Raw genomic sequence first — 21283 nt, 5'->3', positions numbered from 1 at the left:
TAAGAGAAACAATGGATCTGGAGAACAGATCAAAAAGAGAAAACTTAAGAATAATTGGACTACCTGAAAGTTCTGATAAAAAAAAATCTTGATACAGTAATACAAGAAATAAATAAAGAAAATTGTGCTGAGGCATTAGAACAAGAGGGGAAAGTAGGAATAGAAAAAAATCCACCAGTCACCACCTTTGAGATCCTATGAGGAAAACTCACAGGAATATTATTGTCAAATTTTAAAACCCCCAGATCAAGGACAAAATGTTATGAGCAACAAGAAAAAACAGTTTATATACAGTGGTACCACAGTTAGAATCACACAAGACTTACCGGTGGCAGCACTGAAAGATCTCAGGTCTTGGAACACTGTATACTGAAGAGCCAAAGCACAGTGCTTCCAGCCAAAAGGATCATACCCAGCAAAGCAAAGTGTAATTCTGAATAAAAAAAACTGGACATTTGATGAGTTGTCGGACTTTCAGTCTTTGTTAAAAAACCAAACCCCGAACACAGATATGACATACAAGAGCCAAGAGAAATATAAGGTACATGCCAATGACCAATTACAAGGGACTAAATAAGAATAGAATGTTTACCTTTTATGTGTGAAAAATGTAAAACCTATGTCTAAGATTGTCACTAGTAATTAGGTAGCTTATAAGGAAGATTGAGGTAGACTTGAGTAGCCATTCAAGTACAGCTAAAAGAAATTATCTTTTACAAAGGAGGTGCAAAAGGAAGGACCAATACAGAGGAATTAGAGGGAGAGGGGGACTGTTTGTTCTGGAAACCTGCTCACATCGGGAATAGGTTTAAGAGGGGAAAATACATATACATTTAGAAGAGTATAAAAGTCTTCAACATTTAGAAAGAAATAAAACTCTAAGCGGATAAGGAGGGGGGAGAGGATAAAGGAGGGATCTTTAGAGGAGAGGGTATGGGAACATAGGGGGTCTAGAATATAGAAGGGGGTTTAGATTTAGGGGAATAGGAAGATAAGGGAAGGATTGCTAGAATGGGGGTAAGTTAAATAATAGGAGGGTAAGGCAGCAGGTAGAAGTAAAGTAGAGGAGTTAGGAGAAAAATTAAGAGATACGCGTAAACATAAAAACAAAGATTAGGAGTAGAATCTCCTAGGGAAAGTATATGTATGTATCTATGTATGTGTATATGTGTACATATGTATAAGTGTATGTATATATCAATGCCTATATATCAATATATCTAGTGCTCAACTGCAGTCTTGGGGTGGTGGGTAAGGGGGAAGTGGTGGAGGGGGGGAGGAGAACAAAGTAAAAAGTGTACGAGAGTAACACACAGACTTTCTCGAAATGAAAAGTTATTGCTATATATTTTGAATCCTCCTTATGTTCTGCTGTGCACGTGACACTTTGTTTTTTCTTATTTTATATTTAAGTTTATAATGTTTTTTCTTTTCTTATTATGTATTTAAGTTTTAGCATTTGTCTAAAATTTTAAAAATGGGAAAAAATATTATTCTTAGAAGGCGTGATAGGCTTCACCAACCTGTCGCAGGCATCCATGACACAAAAAAGGTTATGAACCCCTGGTTACATAAAGAGATGAGGGGTGTAGGGGAGTTTGTGAATAAGAAGCAGAGATTCTGGAGAGCACGTTGAAACAGGAGGGCGGGGGAGACACGGGCTACACGGAAGTGGAGCAGAGAAGGGAAGGGAAGGTTGTTCATCCCCTTGAATCTGAATTCAGGGGTGACCGAGAGACAGAGGAGTTTGCCAGCCGTAGGAAGGGGAAGGAACGAGTAGATCGGCCCCCCTCCCCCCCTTCCAGGGTCCTGTGATAACTGAACAATTGTGTAGGTGTGGGAGTGGCTTCCTCAGTTTGTCACTTCAAACCTGGGGAGCAATCAGTGTACATCGGAAGTGGCAGGAAGTCCTAGCTTGGTGTCTGGTTCAGTAAATACCTGCTGAATAGCTCCCCACACTGATGGGCCTGAATGCACCCTGGGCACGTCCACAGAACAGCCTGCTCATGGAGCATACTTGGCTCCCTATCTGAGTCCCTCGTAAGCACAAGCAGAGAAGGTAAGGAATCCAAGATAAGGGCCGCCCCAGGGCATCCCTGGACGCAAGCCTGATATAGAGGAAAGAGCTCAGAATTTGGAGTACCGGTGCCCTGAAGCCACTGAATCCAACTGCCTAATGAGGAAACTGAGGCAGAGAGCAATTAAGTGGTTTGTCCAGAGTCACAGAGGTGGTAAGTGATGAGGCAGGTCTGGAACCCAGGTCTTCCTGACTTTCTGATCTCTGGTAGATTTGTGGTGGATACAGCTTAAGCCCTCTAGTGCCCTTGAGCCAGTCATCCGCCTACAGTTTTGTATAGTAGGAAAAAAAGCAACGGGCAGCTAGGTAGTGCAGTGGATAGAGCACCGGCCCTGGAGTCAGGAGAACTTGAGTTCAAATTCAGCCTCAGAGACTTGACACTTGCTAACTGTGTGACCCTGAGCAAGTCACTTAACCCCATTGCTTAACCAAAACAAACAAACAAAAAAAGACTCAGATTTCCCTCCACCTCCAAGCTTTGTGCAGTAGTACAGTGGGACCCATGTGGGATTCGGGGTTGTTCTAAATGACCCTGAAGGCCCCTTCCTGCTCTAAAGCCCTTCTCCTCTCCATGTCGCTTTTTCTCCTCCATAAAACAAAGTGTGGTTGATCTCTAAGGTCCGTCCTTTCCAGCTCTGAATCCTGTAACTTGTGATCTGGAAGATGATCATGAAATCTCTCAGACTTGTCTGAGCCCCTTTCCCAAAAGCCGATCCTGAATCATCATACTACCTTCTATTTAATGACTCTGTATTATCCACTTAAAATGCATTGATGCGGCGCAGTGGGTAGAGCGCTGGGACTGGAGTGGAGAAGACTTGAGTTTAAATCTGGCCTCATACACTTACTTAACCCTGTTTGCCTCAGTTTCCTCATCTGTACAATGAGCTGGAGAAGGAAATGGCAAACCACTAAGCATCTTTGCCAAGAAAACCCCGACTGGGATCGCAAAGGGTCAGACGGGACTGAAAAATGACTGAACAATAACATCAGTCTCTAAATATTTATTCTCTATGTACTTGTTGTCTCCCCCATTATGGTGGAAATTCCTTGTGAATAGAAATCGTTTCTTTCCTTGTAGTTGTATCCTCCATGTGTAGCACATAGTAGGTGCTTAACGACTGATGGATGGAATTCAGGAGCTCTAGCCTGTGAGGGTTTCAAGTCCCTCTCTTTGGAGGAGGGAGACCTCTGAGAAGGCCAGTTGAATTGGGAATGGTATGAAGCGAGTGAAGGGATGAAATCTAATGCAAGAGATGCGAAATGTCAGGAGGAAATCAGAGCCCAAGTCAGCCACTCAGCCATTAGAGTAGCTCAGGTGGCCAACGAGGAGGACAGTCGTTTCCAAAAAACCTCTGGAGATCTGTTTGTGACTGAAGTATCTTCAGGAGCCAAGAGGACCAGGTCAGTGGAGCCTCCTCCTGATCGTGGACCATCTTACCTAGTCACCCCTGCCACCTCTGCCCAGGTTGTTGGTTGGGTGGTGAGGAGTGGCAGGAAGGGGCTTCTGAGCTCATTTCATCTGGGCCTTCTTAACCTGAGGTTCAATAATTTTAAAAAATATTTTGATAACTATCTTTAAATATGATTAGCTAGCATTTATTAAGTGACTACGGTGTTGTCAAAACGCCCTCAGTGAGGATGAACATCGCATCAAGGTCAGCTACCACACTGCTAGTAAACTCTTCAACTTGAAAAGACTGCACAAGCCAAGACCAAAGCAGAGGGAGTGTGGGTGCCTGATGTTCTGTTTGCAGCTGATTGTGCACTCCATGCAGCCTCTGAAGCGGAGATGCAGCAAAGTATGGATCAGTTCTCTGCTACTGGTGCTAATTTTGGCCTAACAATTAACACCAAGAAAACACAGGCGCTCCATCAGCCAGCACCACACCGTCCATAAGTGGCACCATCAATTACAGCAAATGGAGGAGTTTTGAATGCTGTGGGTAAGTTCACTTACCTCGGTAGTGTACTTTCCAGGGATGTACACATTGATAACGAGGTTGACGCACACACTACAGCTAGCTTAGTGTTTAGGAGGCTCTGAAGGAAAGTGTGGGAGAGGAGAGGTATTAGACTGATTACCAAACTGAAGGTCTACACAGCTGTCGTGCTGACCTCATTGCTGTAAGCCTGTGAAACCTTGACAATATACTAGTGCCAAGCCAGGAAAATGAATCGCTTCCATTTGAATTGTCTTAGGAAGATTCTGAAGATCACCTGGCAGGGTAAGGTACCAGACCCTGAGGTCCTTTCACGAACTAAATTGCAAGCATTCAAACTTCACTACAGAGAGTGCAATTACAATGGGCTGGCCATGTTGTTCGAATGCCAAACGTACGTTTACCTAAAAGACTATTTTATGGAGAACTCTCACAGGGCAAGTGACACACATAGAGATCAGAAGAAGTGATACAAGGACACTCTCGAGGTCTTAAGAACTTTGGAATTGATTGTGTGATGTGGGAGACACTGGCACAGGACCGCCCAATATGGCATGCCCATGTCAGAGAAGGTGCTGTGCTCTACGAGCAAAGCAGAATTGAAACAGCTCAGAAGCATCACAAGATGCGCAGATTCAGAGAATCCACTCTGGATGTTCACACGGACTATTTGTACCCAACGTGTGGCAAAACATTCCGAGCTTGCAGTGGCCTGATCAGCCACAGTCAGACACACTAACATGACTCTAGCATAGCGATGTCATTTTGATTCTCTTTGAGAACGGAGGACAACGACCAGACCATACGCCAGACGCCATTCTGATGCTAGGGCTACAGAGAAGGGCAGAAACCAGGCCTTTTCTTCGAGGAGCCCACAGGCTGATGGGGGAGACAGCAGGCAAACAGTAGTGCTCCCACGGTATCCCTGACAGGGTAGTTATGAGGGCTTCACTCCTGTGCTCTCCTGACCTGTGCTTAGCTATGGACCCCAGGCAGGGATGAAGTGTTCTTTCAGGGAAGCCATCCAAGCCTCTGTAAACAGCATCGTTGGCTTTGGAGCTAGAAGAGACGTCAAAGTTTATCTGATACGATCACTGTGTTTTACAGGGGAGGAAACTGATCACCCTGGCGGGCGAGGGTGGGACTGTGATCCCGTAGCATCAGAGGCAAGGCTTTCTGACCCCAAGTCCAGCTCTCTCCTTGGTGCCCGTGGGGACGTGTCCAGTCCCGTGTCTCATTTTAGGGGAAGGCATTGACAGGCACAGAATGAGAGGGGGGTTGAGCATCGTAGATCAGAGCATCAGGAGCCCCCTCTGGCTCAAATTCACAACTGCAGAGAGATAGGGAAGATGATGGCAAGTTAGAATGACACGCCGCTCTGGGCAGCTCTCAATGTATGATGCATGCATTAGAGGTCTCTGGCTGGGCCTCAGTCTCCTCATATGTCACATAGGGATAACAACGTCCACCCTTCCTACCTCACAGGGATATGCTATTACATGGCATCTAGGTGGCCAGTGAATGTAGCATTGGACTTGGGGTTAGCAGATGAGTTTGACTCCTACCTCGGGAACCTGTTGTTGGAGTGAGACCCTCCCAGGGTTGTAGTGAGGAGTAAAGCTCTTAATGGTTGAGAAAGGGCTTTGAAAGCTGAAAGCTCTATTCAAATGCAGATGATGAGTTTTGTCAAAAAGAGACAGCTGAGGCCAAGGGGAGGAGAATCCCAAGAGCAGACAGACCCTCTCTGCCCCTTGGGCACCCGGAACGTCTTAGGAGCACAGGCAGAGGCCAAAGAGGCTGAGCATTGGGACCGGGCATCTGCGCCCCAGCTGGGTCATTGTGGTTTGGTGACTTAAGTTACATGGTGTCCTGTAAAGCCCATTCAGACTTGGGCTCTGCTGCTCACCACCTGGGTGACCTTGAATACATTACCTGGCCTTTCTGGGCCTTCAGTTTCCTTTGTTAGGTGAGGGGGTTGGATCTTTCAGGCCTCTCCCAACCCTGATATCCTACACCCAAACAATCAGTATGTTCAGGTAGAGGTGAGGTAGGGTCGTTTCACGTGTTTGGGACCTTCAGCTCCGTTGGTCCACGCTGTGCACTGCCCGTACCAATTGATGATTGGTTAAAAAGCTGCTAATGATAAGAGTGTTTTGGATTAGCCCTTTTTTTCCCCAGGAATTATCGGATAACAGAGCTGGAGCCGCTATTGTGAATAACCAATACCTTCTCTATAGGCCTCCCTTTATCGTCTGTCTGTCCAACTCAGATAGTTTTTATGTCTTTTCTAATTTTAATAGTCTTTATTCATTCAGCCATATTTCCCTTTTCTCCCCTCAACTCCCTTTCTGTAAAGAGCAGGAAAAATTCAGGGAACCCCAAGAGAGGCCAGGGAAAAGGAACACATCTCGTTCAGTCTTCTGAGTTAGGATGCCACACATTGAGAGGTGTCTAGGGTGGCAGGTGGAGCCCTGGAACTAGAGTCAATATCCCACCTCAGACACTTACCAGCAGTGTGAGAGACCCTGGGAAAATCACTTAACCCTTTGCCGCCTGAGACTCCATGGCCTGCAAGGCTTCTTCCAACTCTCAGTCAGTGAGCTTTCACAGTCTCTTAACCACCAACTGTGCGCTAAGCACAGTGCTAGGCGTTAGGGGTTCAGAGATAAAAAGGAATTTTTTTCCATTAGTTTTCATTCAGAAATGAATTCCTGCTCTCAAAGACCTTACTTTCTATTGGCAAGATAGGACATGTATACAAATTAGTCAGTACAAAGTTTATACAAAGGAATTCTGAGAGAGAGCACACTAACAAGCAGGGGGATCAGGAAAGGCCTATTGGATAAGTCTGTACCAAAAAGAGATCAAAGACCAGTCCCTCCATAAAGGGCCGGGACTGTTTGATTTTGTCATTTCTATCTTTGTATCCCTCGCATCTCACATGATGCCTCACAGGGGAAGAAGATGTGCATTTTAAATAAAAACAAACTGTATATAAGTAACTGGGGTGGGCAGGAAAAGCCTCTGAGGTCCCTTCCAACTCTAGAACTATGATCTCATAATCCTATAATGCCTTCAAGGGACAGGAACTAGCCCTCTGATTTCATTAGTGGAGGGAGTTCTCAATCGAGGAAATGACCTCTGCCAGTGCAGGTGGCGTGTTCAAGCCCATCGAGGTGACAGGACCTCCCAGGGTCACATAGCTAGGATGTGACTGAGGTCTTTCTGACTGAGGCCAGCTCTCTATCCACCTTTTTTTTTTTAACTTTCAGTTCCACATTCTCTCTTCCTCCCTCCGCCATCCTTCCTCTACCCATTAAGAAGGCAAGAAATACAATACGTGTGAAGTCATGCAAAACATATTTCCATATTAGCTGTGTTTCAGAAGAAAAAAGCAAGAAAAATAAAGAAAATTTTAAAAGTATGCTTTGTTCTGCATTCAGACTCCATCAGTTCTTTCTCTGGGGATGGATGACATTTTTCATCATGAGTCATTTGGAATTGTCTTGGATCATTGTATTGCTGAGAATAGCTAAGTCAAGTTGATCATCGTTACAATGTTGCTGTTACTGTGTACAGTGTTCTCCTGGTGCTGCTCACTTCACTTTGCATCAGCTCATGTAAGTCATCCCAGATTTTTCTGAAACCATTCTGCTTGTCATTTCTTATAGCACAAGAGTATTCCATCACAATCCTGTACCACAACTTGTTCAGCCATTCCCAGTTGACAGGCCATCCCCTCAATTTCCAATTCTTTGCCCCCACAGAAAGAGCTGATAGACATGTTTTTGTCATATAGATCCTTTGCCTTTTTCTTTTATCTCTTTGAGGTACAGACCCAGTAGTGGTATTGCAGAATCAAAGGGTATGCCCAGTTTTATAGCTCTTTGGGCATAGTTCCAACTTGTTCTCAAATGGTTGGACCAATTCACAACTCCACCAGTGATGTATTAGTGAGCCTGTTTTCCTGCACCCCCTCCAGCATTTATCATTTTCTTGTTTTGTCGTCTTAGCCAATCTGATAGGTGTGAGGTGGTACCTCAGAGTTGTTGTAATTGCATTCCTCTGATAGATAATGATTTAGTTACTGTTGCCTTTCAAAAAGACTAAAATATTCCAGAAGGTAGTGACTGACACTTAAGCAAGGTGGTGGCATTTGAGCTAAACCTTAAAAGGAGGTAGGGATTCCCAGAGGCGTAGGTGAGGAGGGCACATTGGGGACAGCTTAGACAAAGGGCTGCAGACTAGAGATTGAATGCCATGTCTAAGAAGTAAAGTAAGAATAGAAAATGTCATTGGTATTTATTTTCCCTCTTTCATCCCAGGAGCCAAGCAAAGCAAGTCTAATCCCTCTTCCATGTGAAACTTTTCACATTATTGAAGGCTAGTTTCATCTCCCCTAAGTCTTCTCCTCTTCAGGCTAAATAGTCTTTAATTTTTTCAACCAATATCTCCAGGGCAGAGTTTGCAGCTCCCCCTCCCTCCAGCCTGGTTGTCCTCCTCTCCCAGCTTGTCCAATGGCCTTCTTAGAATGTAAGTCCCAGAATTGTACCCAGGCCTCCGAGGGCAGCCTTAGCAAGGCAGAGGGCAGAGGGGCTCCCATCCTCCTTCTTCTGTTAATGGAGTCACGTCCATTTTGGGGGCTTCCACGTCACTCTGGGAACTCATATGGAGCGTGGAATCCACTGAATACCTGGGTGCCTTTAACAAGGACCGCTCTGCTTCCATTCTGTGCTGCTGCTGCTGACTTGGGATGGGTCGTTTTTTTGAATTGGACATTTTTTTATTCTGAATTTAACAAATACTAAATAAAACGGATGTTTCCACATATGTGTATATGTATGTGAGTGTGTATTAGGACACTGCTGAGTAGGACTTTACATTTATCCGTTTTAATTTTCATTTCATTAGATTTGGCTCATCTTTTCACTGTCAGGATCTTCTCAGATCTCTTCAGATCTTCAGTTTAGCTGGTCTCTCCTAGACTCATGCCATCAGTGCCTTCCCCTGAGACACTCCCTGGATCAGAGTTCCACTTCCCATCCTTACTCTGTCATCCTTGTGGTTCGGCGCTTTTCTTCTTGATTTGGGCAGCCGGGTTGGCAGAGTGGCCAGAAGGCTGGACTTGGAATCAGTGAGACTTGAGTCTTTCTCAAACGCTGATCTCAGTTGATCCTCACAATAACTTTGGGAGGTAGGTGCTCATGTATTCCCATTTTACAGACAAAGAGACTGAGGCCAGTAGTGGGTAAATGACCTTCTCAATTGAGGTCTCGGGTGTGTGAGGCCAGATTCCTGGCTTGGTCTTCCTGACTCCAGGCCCAGTGCTTTGTGCACTATGGTGCCACCTACTGCTAAGGATAATAGTAGCACCCACTTCACCAGCCTGTTTTGGGGTCAAATGAAATAATACAGGAAATGTGATTTGTAATCCTCCAGGTGCCGTGTCATCCTGTTATCATTTTCAGATGCCCCTTCAGCCTGTTTCCTCATCCCTAAATGGCCATGATAACTCTGGCCAGGGTTGTTGTGATGTCTGCACAGTCCTGCAAAAATGTTAGCTATGCTTGTTGTTAATGAAGAGAGGCAGCCCAGACAGGGCATCAGAAGGACTAGCTGTGTTACCAGGGGCCCTCACCTGAAACCTGGAGTAGAGATCCCTAACCTGTCGGCCTGGCTTCTGGCAGGGAGGGGCCCCTCCAGCCGTCAGCTGAGAGTTAGGGCCACTTCCCTCGGTAGCCCCAACTGACAGGTGGGGAGAAGGTTTGGAACAGAACGGGATCAGCTCTCAGCATGGGGTGGAGAAAGCCCAAGCTCTTGCAGAACCTCTCATTTTCTCTCTTGTTCCAAACCAAATAACAATCAGAATCATTTTTCCTTTGGCTCATTGGCTCCCACCCACCTCAGCCCCTGCAGGGTTGGCTTATTCAAGATGGCCCCACCATCCCCCAAACACATTAATTACTTAATGTAGAACACTCACTCCTCCCCCTCCCCCCAGCACAAATAGCAGTGATAATTGTGGTAGTCATAGATTGTTAGAACTGAAAAGGGCCCAGAAATCCTGCAGTCTGGGCCCCGTAGGTACGCAGCGGGGCTCCCTGGGAATCTGTCAGGACCGTGGGCAGATGGAGGCTCTTCTCCAGCACTCAGTTTCTCTGTCTGTAAAAGGAAAGGGTTTAGGTAAGACGCTTTCTAGGGTGGCTTCCGCCTCAAACATGTGGTGTTCCCAAGGCCCCTTTCAGCATGGCAGGGCAAGGATGACCTTATTTTTGTCTTTACATCCACCCCGCACCCTCACCCCAGCTGAACTCGGGAGCCAGTGCCAGATACTTAATACCTGTTTGTGAGTGGCATTAGGGCGGCGGTGTGGGACGGTGGTGTCAGAGAACCCCCTTCAGCTGCCTCCTTCAGTGCTGTCGTCCTCTGGGGCCTGGAGCAAGAAGATGCTTCCCTTTCCAGGGCCTCAGTTTCCTCGTCTGTGAAATGAGGGAGTTAGGCTAGGTGACCTCTAACATTTCTTCTGCCACAGAGCCAGGGTCCTGGGACTTAAGCCATCTTTTACTCAGGCCTTTTCCTTCCAGGCTGTGCTTGAAGGCCCCCTCCCCTGCTGTCTGACATTCTTGTGTCCTCTACATCCTCTTGAGACACATTGTGTTGTTTGTCATTACTGATGGATGGAGGGCAGCGCTGGGGGCAGCGCCCAGGTGAGCGCCAGGCTTGGTTGTTGCTTTACCACCGATAGAGCAGAAGAGACACAGGAGGCCTGGGCTGGCCCTCTTCAGCCCGGAGGCATCTCCTGAAGCTCCTCTTTGGCTCTCCGAGCTCCTGCCTCCAGTGTGTCTGTCCGAGGTTCCTGACCGGCTTGTGCCCGTGTGTGTGCATCAGAGCCGCTGAGAGCATGTCCCCTCTTTGGGAGGGAGGCGCTGTGGAGTCTGAGCCGTCTGGCTCTGAGAGATGCGGCGGGGGCCCGCTGGGGGTAGGGGAGTGGAGAAGGTGCCAGTCATCAGCAGGGCTAGCAGGACCTGAGTAGGAGAGCCGTAACGGAGTGTCTTTGGCAGGGGAATCTAGATTAAGTGTTTAGGGGGCTAACAGATGTCCCTGCCACTTCCTGTTCCTCTGTGACTTGGAAGAGAGGGCCAGGAGCAGTTGTTCCCAGCTCTGCCACCCTAAGACTTGGGTTCAGATCCTACGCTGTGCTCTTCAGCTGCCTACGACCTTAGTCTGGGGCTTCTTAACCTTTTTTATGTCAGAGATCCCAGTGGCAGTGTGGTGAAGTTCATGGACCCCTTCCAAGAATCATGTTTTTAAATTAATAAAATAAAATCCATAGCATTACAAAGCAAGCCGATTACATTGAAATAATTACCAATTAAAAAAAAAAGTTTATAGACCGCAGGTAAAGAGCTCCCACCTTAGACAAAAACTTAGCCTCTCTAGGCCGTAGTGTCCTGATTTGTAAAGTGAAGGGGATGGACTTGGGCTCTAAGTGTCATTTCATTTTTTTCCTCTTAGAAAAGGTGTTGATCCCTCTCATTTTCACATCACCTTCATTTTAAAACATATCCCTCCCCTCCTTCCTATCCAATGAGACCTCCTTTATAATAGAATAAAAAAGAAAAGAAAGGAAACCAGCTCAGTAAAACTAATTTAGAGTGGAAGAGACCTTAGAGGTCATTTGGTTCTACCTCCTCATTTTACAGGTAAGGAACAGGCCCAGAGAGGTTTAGTGACTTGCCCAAGGTCACACAGAGTGAGCGGCAAAGCTGAGATTTGAACCCTCGTCCAAGGGCAGCCATCATTCTGATAGTCTGTACGGTGTCCCCACCCTGGGAGGTTCATCGTCTCGTGTTCCAAGATCCCTCTCAGCTCTAACATCCCTCGTGCCTGTGTGGCTGGGTGGTCGGGACCCCGGCGGTGGTTGGATATCGGAGTTCAGGGGATCTCGGGGTAACGCGTCTCCTCTCTCCCCCGCAGATGTCCCTGTGGAGAAGCTGGACGCCATGCCGTCCCTGAAGTGTGTGAACCTCCGGCTCAACCCTCTGAACCCAGAGGTGCGCGTGATTGCCAAGCCGCTCATCAGGTTCGACCTCCTGGTGTCCCCGGAAGAAGCCCAGAGCGATTCAGCCCAGTAGCAGGCTCAGGCTGGGCTTGGCTGGACTGAGGATGCCAGGCGCCTGCCTCCCTGCAGCCTCCGGGAGGGGCGGGGTGGGTTGTGTGTGTGTTTTGGGGGGGGGGCTGCAGCATTTGCAAGACGAGTGTGGTAGCGTTGTAACTGGACCCCCAGGAGCAGTGGTGGCGGAGGTGGTGCCTTGGCCGGGTTCTGAGCCTGGTGCCACCAGGGAGGGGCTGGCTCTTTGTGCCAGCCCCGCTGTCACGTGGCTTCAAGCCTCGTCCGGCAAAAGGGAGAAGCAGCCGTTGCCAGCGTGTTCTAGGAAGTAGCTGCTGACTCCAGACCTATGAATGGTCCTCTTGGAAGAGTCAGGGGGTGTAGTGGGAAGTGTCCTGGGGGCCCTAGTTCGAATCCTGCCTCCAGCACTTCTAGCTGTGGGCCTGTGGCTGTTCTCCTGGGGCTGGAATAGTCTCCTTGGGCTCCAGGCCCTGTCCCCGTCATTCAGAATGAGGGGATTCCGCTTGCCCTGCCTACCTCATGGGGCTCTTGTGAGGAAAGTGCTTTGGAATCCTTTCTGCACTTCCAGAATTGGATCTGTTAAGGCCGTCTTTCTCACTCTGCTGCTGGGTCTTGGTTGTATTTATTCCTCTCACGGCCTTTCCCTAGTCTTTCTTGCTATTCTGGGCTCATGGTTGACTCCTTCCTGCCAAAGTTCAGACACCCAGGCTGGTATGGAAGGGAATAAAGATGATAGGACTCCGGCAGATCTAGTTCAACCTCTCATTTTACATAGGAGGAAACTGAGGCCCATATAGGGTCACATGGGGAGTGAGTGGCTGGGCCGTGTTCTGGGATCCTAGGCTGTGCAGTAAAAGGTGACTCAGAACCTCGAGGAAACCAAGGACCTCCAACTCCCGAGCCACAGGAGGAAGCCCCAGACCCCAAGAGCTGCATCTGCACATGCCTCAGCTGCTCCCTTTTGCTTCTGTGGGTGGTGCAGGAGCAGGCCGAGGTCGCGATGGTGGTCGTCCCCGGCATCCTCCAGCCCTTCAGGTTTCAGGGATAGGAAGCGGCAGCACTTCCAGGCCTGCTGCCTCCCTGCCCTGGAACGGAGCAACGCTGGGGCCCCCGGGCACCCCAGAGCCTGACCTTAGGCCCCGGGTACGTCGCTGGCCTCTTGGTGGGGTTGTTTTACACCTCAGATGAGATCATCAGTAAGCATCTCTTAAGTGCTTCCTGCCTGCCAGCCTCTGTACATCACAGTCCCTGGCCTCGAGGACTTAACATGAGTTCCAGGGAGATAGGTACACAGAGAAGTGTGTTCAAAATGTATACCAAGTGGGGGCAGCTAGGTGGTGCAGTGGATAGAGCACTGACCCAGGAGTCAGAAGGACCTGAGTTCAAATTCAGCCTCAGACACTTGACACTTCCTAGCTGTGTGACCTTGGGCAAGTCACTTAACCCCATTGCCAGCCCCCTCCCAAAAAAACCCAAAATATATACAAAGTAAATATAAGGTAATGGGGGGGGGCACAAGCGGCTGGAGGAGGGGTCAGAGAAGGCCTCATTTAGGAGGGGCATTTGAACTGAGGAATTCCGAGAAACTGAGGTGAGCAGGGAGAGCCATCCAAGCGTGGGGCACAGCCAGTGCAAAGGCGTGATAGTAGGAAAGGCAGAAGTAATAAGCAGAGGCTTCGCAAACACTGAAGTGCAGTGTAAGGTCAGGGATTAGTCACAGCATCATCCCCATGCTTAGATAAGCCCCCACATCATTTACAGCTGCTCAGATGTGCATGGTACCAGGCAGAGGTAATTAAAGAGCACCACCCTCCAACCACCCGCTCTGTGAACATGTTGGCAACATCATCCTCCTTCCTGAGGACAAACATGGTCACCGAGTCAGGGTGACTAGTAGCACCCCTGTAACGTGCCCCTCTCAGTTCCTGGGACGGAGGCAGGGGGGAGGAAGAGCTTGGGCTGCTTGGTGAATGCTGCTGGTGTGGAGAGCCTGCAGACCCCTGGAGCCCTACCTCTAGCATGGTGACCAAGGACAAGTCACTAGCTTCTCCAAACCTCAATATCCCCCTCTGTAAAATGGAGGTCAACAAACATACTGCCTCTGAGCTTTGAAAACCTTCAAGATCTCTAGGAAGGGGAGCTGTTCAGTCCTTCAGAGCCCCCAGGGCTCCAAATCCCAATGAGGCGGGGAAGGGCAGTGGTCCAGAGCCCTCGACTCTTACCCTCTTTCCCTCTGCTTCTCCAGTGAATTTGGAAGTGAGGCGTCTCTGAGAATTGACCTCGCGTGGCCCCCAAGGATAGCGTTAGCCCCTGTGGCCCAGGACCCACTGGGAGGGTCAGTCGAGGCTTGGGGGCATATCCTGGGCCCCCAGGAGGAGAAGAGTGTCATGGAGTATGAACACACACCCTCTCTGACACACTGCTGCCCGAAGCTCTGCATCAGCATATGCATTCACTTTTCCAAGCACTCTTTGTAGTGTAGACCTACAAAAGCGTGCCAGTAATAGAGAATGTAATTGGGCTGTGGTCGTGCTGGTGCCATGGTGAGGAGACCCAGGACACAACCCCAGCTCTCTGCAGTCCCGAACCCGTGGCACATTTTTTTAGAGTCTGCCAACACTCTCTCTCTCTCTCTCTCTCTCTCTCTCTCTCTCTCTCTCTCTCTCTCTCTCTCTCTCTCTCTCTCTGTCTCTCTCTGTCTCTGTCTCTCCCTCTCCCCCCCTCCCTCTCTCTCCCTTCCTCTTTCCCTCCCTCCCTCCCTCCCTCACACTATTGTCTTCTGCCTTTCCCTGAACCACTAGACCAAAACCACAGTTCACTTGTTCCTGGGACAGTTAGAGTGTATGCTCCCTGAGGACAGGGACTGGGTTTTGTTTTTTCTATTGGTGCTTAGCACAACATCTGGCACATAGTAAGCCCTTAATAAGTACATACTGATTGGACTGCCTTCTAATTTCTGCCCCCATACCTTTGAATACATCTGTCGGCCTGCCTCCTTCCACTCTGGGCCACAGTTCTTCCTCCTCCCTCCATTGCCAAGGTCTAAAGTGAGACAGAAAAGGCAGCAGATTTAGAGTCAGGAGGCCCAGGTCCAAAACCCAGCTCTGCCACTTAATCCCACTTCTGTGACCTTGAGGGCATACCTTGGGCTTCAGTCTACTCCTCTGTAACCTCAGGGTATTGAACTTGATGCCCTCTGAGCTCCACAAATACTGTCTTCTTAACAGCCAGGCTAACCTGAACCAACAACGCTTGTTTCTAGAGTAGTAAGCCCAGGGAACAAGCCACGAAGAAAAGTCTGGTTCTTAGGTGAGGTCCGTAAGTGAGGGGAGGTGGGGCAGCCAGAAGGACTGTGGGGTAGGAGTGTGTCTGAGGAGGGGCACCAGGGCGAGGGGTCAGTCAGTCTGGGCCAGGGCCAGATGGCTGTGCATTTCTGCCCCACCTAGGCTTAGAGCACAAGATTGAAAGCGAAAGAAGCTTTCGGTTTAGAGAGAGGAACTGAGGGGAAATGACTTCGCCAAGACCACGTGCATTATTAGCTGCAGGGCAAGGTTTGAGCTGACGTCATCATATGTACGGTTTATTTTCACAGCACCATCCAACCGTGGGTTCCAGGTAGAATATGGCATGCCCAATTCCATGCACAGGCTTTCTGCATCCTACCCCCGTCTAGGCACAAGGGCGTGACCTTTTGTCTCCACACTCCACTTGGGAAGATTTACCTATGCAAAGTGAAATTCCTTCCTTGCTCACTTCTGAAGCCTTTGCTTTAAAAACAAACAAAAAAAAATGTGTGACCTGAAATGTGCTTGCTTAGTTTTGGGTTTGAAATAAAGGACATGCTGATTTCACCTTCTGTGCAGTGACTGGTTTTGGGGGGGGGGGTTGGCCTTCCATCAGACTGTGAGCTCCTTGAGAGCAGAGCGTCTTTGACCTTTTTGTGTCCCCAGCACTTCCTGCAGTGTCATCACGTAGTAGGCACTGAATAAATGTTCGTTGGCTGACTGACCATCCCCACCTGCAAGCCCGGGACCCAGGAATCTTGCCCACAGAAGGATGCATGCCCTACTGTTTTTGTTCAGAGAGGAAGAGATTGGCCCCAGAGACTGGGAATTATTTGAAGGGCTCAGAAGATAACCCCCGCCCCCAAAGTAGCATCCTTGGGGGCAGGTAGGTGGTGCAGGGGATAGAAAACTGGCCCTGGATTCAGGAGGACCTGAGTTCAAATCCGGTCTCAGACGCATAACATTTACTAGCTGTGTGACCCTGGGCAAGTCACTTAACCCCATTGCCTAGACCAAAATTAAAAAATATCCTTACCAATGCCTGAAATTCCACCATTTGGGGAATTCAACCCTTTGGGTTAAGCATTGTCCTCTCTCTGCAGTTCTTAAAATGCAAATAACTCTTAAAGCATTAAGATATCAAATGTATAAGAATACAAGTCATTCCCCAATTGATAAATGGTCAAAGTATATGAACGGGCAATTCTCAGATGAAGAAATTAAAGCCATCTATGGTCATGTGAAAAAATACTCTAAATCACTATTGATTAGAGAAATGCAAGTCAAAACAACTCTGAGGTACCACATCACACCTATCAGATTGGCCAACATGACAAAACAGGGAAATGACAAATGTTGGAGAAGCTGTGGGGAAATTGGAACACTAATGCATTGTTGGTGGAGTTGTGAACTGATCCAACCATTTTGGAGAGCAATTTGAAACTATGCCCAAAGGGCTATAAAAATGTGCATACCCATTGACCTAGCAATAGCATTTCTAGGGCTTTATCCCAAAGAGATCACACAACTGGGAAAAAGACCCACATGTACAAAAGTATTTGTAGCAGCTCTTTTTGTGGTGGCAAAGAATTGGAAATTGAGAAGATGCCCATCAATTGGGGAATGGCTGAGCAAGTTGTAGTATATGAATGTAATGGAATGCTATTGTGCCATAAGAAATGATGAGCAGATGAACTTAAAAAAAAAAACCTGGAAAGACTTGTTGGTCTGATGCTGAGTGAAGTGACCAGAACCAGGAGAACGCTGTACACAATAACAGCCACGTTGTGTGATGACTAATATTAATAGACTTAACCCTTCTCAGCAATGCAAGTTATCTAAGACATCTCCAAAGGCCACGTGATGGAAAATGCTGTCCATATCCAAGGAAAGAACTGTGGAGTTTGAATGTGGGTCGAAGGATACTATTTGCTATTTTTTTCTTCTGTTGTGTTTTGTTTCCCCTTTCTGGTGGTTCCTCCTATTGGTTCTAATTCTTACAACATCACTAATGTGAAAGTATGTTTAATAGGAATGTGTATGTATAGCCTATATCAGACTGCATGCTGTCTTGGGGAGGGAGATGGGGAGGAGGGGGAGAAAAATGTAAAACTCCAAAGCTTATGGAAGTGATTGTGGATAAATCAAAATAAATTAATAAAGTAAAAACCATTAAGATAAAACAATAAGTCCCTAAAATCATCGTTTGGATTTGTTTTAAATCAGAAAAGCAATGTGTTCTAGGGAAGGAAGAGCGGCTGGCATTCCAGAAGCCATGGTTCAAGCTGCCTTTGATTGGCTGTGTGAATTTGGTCAGTACTTTGCCCTCACTCCGCCTCAGATGAGGAGAATAGGCTTAAGAACCCAGTGTAAGAGCCCAAGAACTCTGGGCGTGGGTACACAACAGCTCTTGAAATCCCGCGGCTTAGTCTTGTTCTGTGCCAGGACAATAAGGCACCTTGACAGCACGGAGTCCTGATAGGGGAGTGGTTGGCCTCCTTGCCCAGGATCTCCTCACTCCAGAGGAGACTCTCCCGCCTTCCCCATTCTCTGTCCTGCACGGCTGGTAGCCTCCCCCCCAAGAGCTGTTGCAAGGCCCTGCCGAAGCTTGCTGGCTTCAGGTCGCCAACTTCCCTCTTTATGGCAAAGCCTGGGCCCCCTGGACTAATTCATAGGACAGGGCATTTCCCCAAATCCTCTGTGGCCGAGTGTTTCTGGCTCAGCCTCTTCACCAGATTTTTCTTGCCCTGGGCACTTCCAGAAAATCTTCCATGAACAGTTTAAATGCCGAGATCCTGTTTGTGGGACCTCCAATCACGGGTTTAGAGTCGAGAGGGATCACAGAGGCCCTGGAGTCTAGACCCCTCATTTTACTGATGAGGAGGCTGAGGCCCAGGGATGGTGAGTGACTCACCTAGGGTCACAAAGCAGTAAGACACAGAGTTAGACTCGAACTCGGGTCATCTTGTAACAAAGCCAGTATCCTTTCTACTCTACTGTGCTGCCTTACCATATTGCCAATGGCCTGTTCCTATAAAGCCAATTGTGCCTTTTTTAATGTTTTCAGTGACTTGGCTTTCTTGCCTTTGCCAAAGTCCTCAGGTGCTTCCTTGGAGAATGGAAGGGACCTTGGGTTCTTAAAAGCTGGGGGGGGGGAGTTGTCAAGCAATGGTCGATCCAACCAAGTCACCAAGACTGTGAGTACAGACCTGATAGGGAGAGAAGGGAGGGCAGGGAAGAAAAAAGGAAAGGAGGGATGGAGGGAGAGAAAGAGGGAAGAAGGAAGGAAAGGCCAGAGAGAAGAAGAAAGAAAGAAGATTGCATTAAGCACTTCCTGCATCCCGAGTCCTCTGCTGAAGCTCAAAACAGAAAAGCAGGCAGTCCCTGCGGTCCTAGGGCTCCCATTCTCACAGGGGGAAGTGCCGCGTGCAGGAGAGTGCGGCGGTGGCAAGGACGACGGAAAGGCCCTGGTGGTCCTCGGGGACGGTCGTGAAGCCCAGGAAGGCATCCTTTGTGTCCCGTAAAACCATAACCATGCTGATGCTGAGCCATTTGACAGTGCCGGCGACATGGGTGGCAAGAGCCTTCTGAGCGGTCAGTAGCAGTGGCTGCTGAGGAGGATTGCAGGAGGGTTGGGGGTGGGAGCACCTGCAGAGGCAGGGACTGGGTGACAGTTCCACTAGGGCTGCTCCCCTGGATGATGCCCACAGAGGCTGGGATGGAAGCAGGGTCCGTACCCCAAGTCCCAGAATTGGCTCCTCCCAGCCGGCTGCAGCTAACCCCTCCTTGCTGGCAACCTCATGGGAGAATCCCCCCTTGCTCTCAGGTAGTCTTTGGAGACTGGCTCTGCTCCTGAGGGAAGGGCAGGGAATCTCTCCAGGCTGCTGTACTTCTCAGCGGAATTGAAGATGCAGCTACTGGTAGTGTGACTGGGGTAGATGACTTCACCACCCAGTGGCCAGGCCCCCAGGTAAGACTGTAATTGGCAGAGCAGGTCCTGATCTGCCTTATAGGCCGCTAGCTCTAGAGCTGGGAAGAACTGTAGAGGCCCCAAGGCTAACCCCTCACTTTACAGTCGAGGAAAAAACTCCAGAGAGGTAAATGGCCATCCTAGTCCACATTCTCTCATTCTGAACTCGGCACTGTGTCCACTAGCTCACTTTGTGTCTAACCCACCTGTGAAATCATCTCCAGACCCTAATATTTCTGTGCCACCTGTAGCAAGCTATTTGCAAGTGGTGCATCTCCGTTAAGAAAGGATGATTATGGAGAATTCAGAAAAGCATGGGAAGATTTTTGAACTGATGCTGAGTGAAGGGAGCAGAACCGAGAAAACAGTGGACACAAGGACTACAACAACACAACTAAAGTGAATGCTGTGACGATGGCCAAGCACAGTCCTAAAGAAGAGGCAGAGGAGACACCTCCCCTTGCTCCTTCACAGAAGTGAGGACCACGGGAATGCACCCACCGTATAACATCAGACCTTTGTTTATCTTTTTTTCTTCCTTTAAAAAAAATTCTGTATTCAACATATTGTTTCTTACAACACTATAATATTTCATTGCATTCATGTACTACAGCTTATTTAGTCATTTCCCAATCAATCTCTGATTATTCTTTTCTAAAGAAAAAGAAAAATGAAGCTGGCTCCTCACCCCAGTAGCAAATGTGGCTCTCGTTTGTTTCCCCATTTGTTATGCAACAGATTCCTTTGATTTATGAAAACTCAAGTAAAGTTACATAAGTTAGGATTGTCTGTATTTATGGAAACTCAGACCCTGGAGCCCCGCAAAGCTTTCCTAGGCTTATCACCTCCAAAAAGAGATGATACCTATCCCCATCCACCTCACTCACTGATAATGACAGCTTCCATTTCTCTTAATGATGTATTTCTTTCAAAGTACTTCCCTCCCAACAGGTCTGTGATGCAAGTAGTACTAGGATTACCATCCGCATTTTATAGAGGAAATTGAGGGGGGCTCAGAGAGTTGACATGACTTGCCCAAGGTCACACACAGCTAGCACGCAGTAGAACCAGGGCTAGTATCTACAGACCACACTGGACCAAGAATCATTGCGACCTGTAGGTGTCACTGTGGAGAGCAAAGTTGACTCACTGGACCTCCCTGCAGGTAAGGGGCTGGCCACCATGCCTGCCTATTCCCGTGGCGGTTGGCTGGAGGCAGGATGTTCTTGTAGTTTAGCCCACTTCCCTTTGGACAAGGAGTGGAGATTTTGCTCAAGGGCCCTTACTATGCTTTTCTCTAGTCTTCCTTTCTTTCTAAATTAGGGCTGGATTTCTTAGCTTCACAGTGTTACCGTAAGCTGATGACTCTGGAGGTAAAAAAGTAACCCCAGATTTCATTAGAAAGTCTGCCTTTGGGAAATTTAGAGACTTATCAATAAAATGATGGTTAGGCAGTGCTTAGCCACGCTAGAAAAGGAAGCTTCCTGCTGGCCAAATTCTTTGTGGCCAAATGACCAGTGGCTTCTGTAATTGCAGGTTACACACAAGAAATGCACATTTCTCAGTTGACCATAAATGTATGTGGAGAAAGAACAAAACTAATATAAAGGAACAGCTTAAAACATAATGAGGAAAACAAATCATAAGGGATTCTTGATAACGAAAAAGCATGGGGGGGGAGGGTTTAAAGAGAAGAGTTTTATAGATCTTCCTCAGACCCTCCAAAAGGGATAATTCAGTTCATCCACATTTCCTACAGAGATATTTCCTCATGATCAGAAGAAGCTCAAGGCATAACCGGTGGGCTTCTACAATCAGGTCAGTCTCTGTGAATTTCTGATTTCCGTCATAGTGCGAGGGAGGGAAGGAAGCAGCCAC

General features: G+C 48.0%; 1 protein-coding gene across 14 annotated transcripts in view; it reads left to right on the top strand.

Annotated features, from left to right (window-relative positions):
• The window catches only part of LRRC20 (leucine rich repeat containing 20), a 96400-nt gene extending 80398 nt beyond the window's left edge, over positions 1-16002 (top strand). For 7 of the 14 annotated variants that reach the window (XM_020975168.2, XM_020975169.2, XM_020975164.2 and 4 more), the window contains 2 exons: positions 11998-12103; positions 15744-16002. In XM_020975168.2, coding sequence (XP_020830827.1) covers positions 11998-12103; positions 15744-15924 — 287 coding nt within the window. In that variant the 3' untranslated portion in view covers positions 15925-16002. Of the gene's footprint in view, positions 1-7292; positions 7382-11997; positions 12229-12926; positions 13295-15743 lie in introns of those variants that run through there. The other 7 variants (XM_020975170.2, XM_020975171.2, XM_020975167.2 and 4 more) reach the window with 5 other exon arrangements.
• The last annotated feature ends 5281 nt before the right edge of the window (positions 16003-21283 follow it).

This window comes from Phascolarctos cinereus, unplaced genomic scaffold (genome assembly GCF_003287225.1).
Source record: "Phascolarctos cinereus isolate Bilbo 61053 unplaced genomic scaffold, phaCin_HiC Scaffold_3;HRSCAF=262, whole genome shotgun sequence".
Classification (NCBI taxonomy): domain Eukaryota; kingdom Metazoa; phylum Chordata; class Mammalia; order Diprotodontia; family Phascolarctidae; genus Phascolarctos; species Phascolarctos cinereus.
This window is presented reverse-complemented; position numbering and strand designations above follow the sequence as displayed.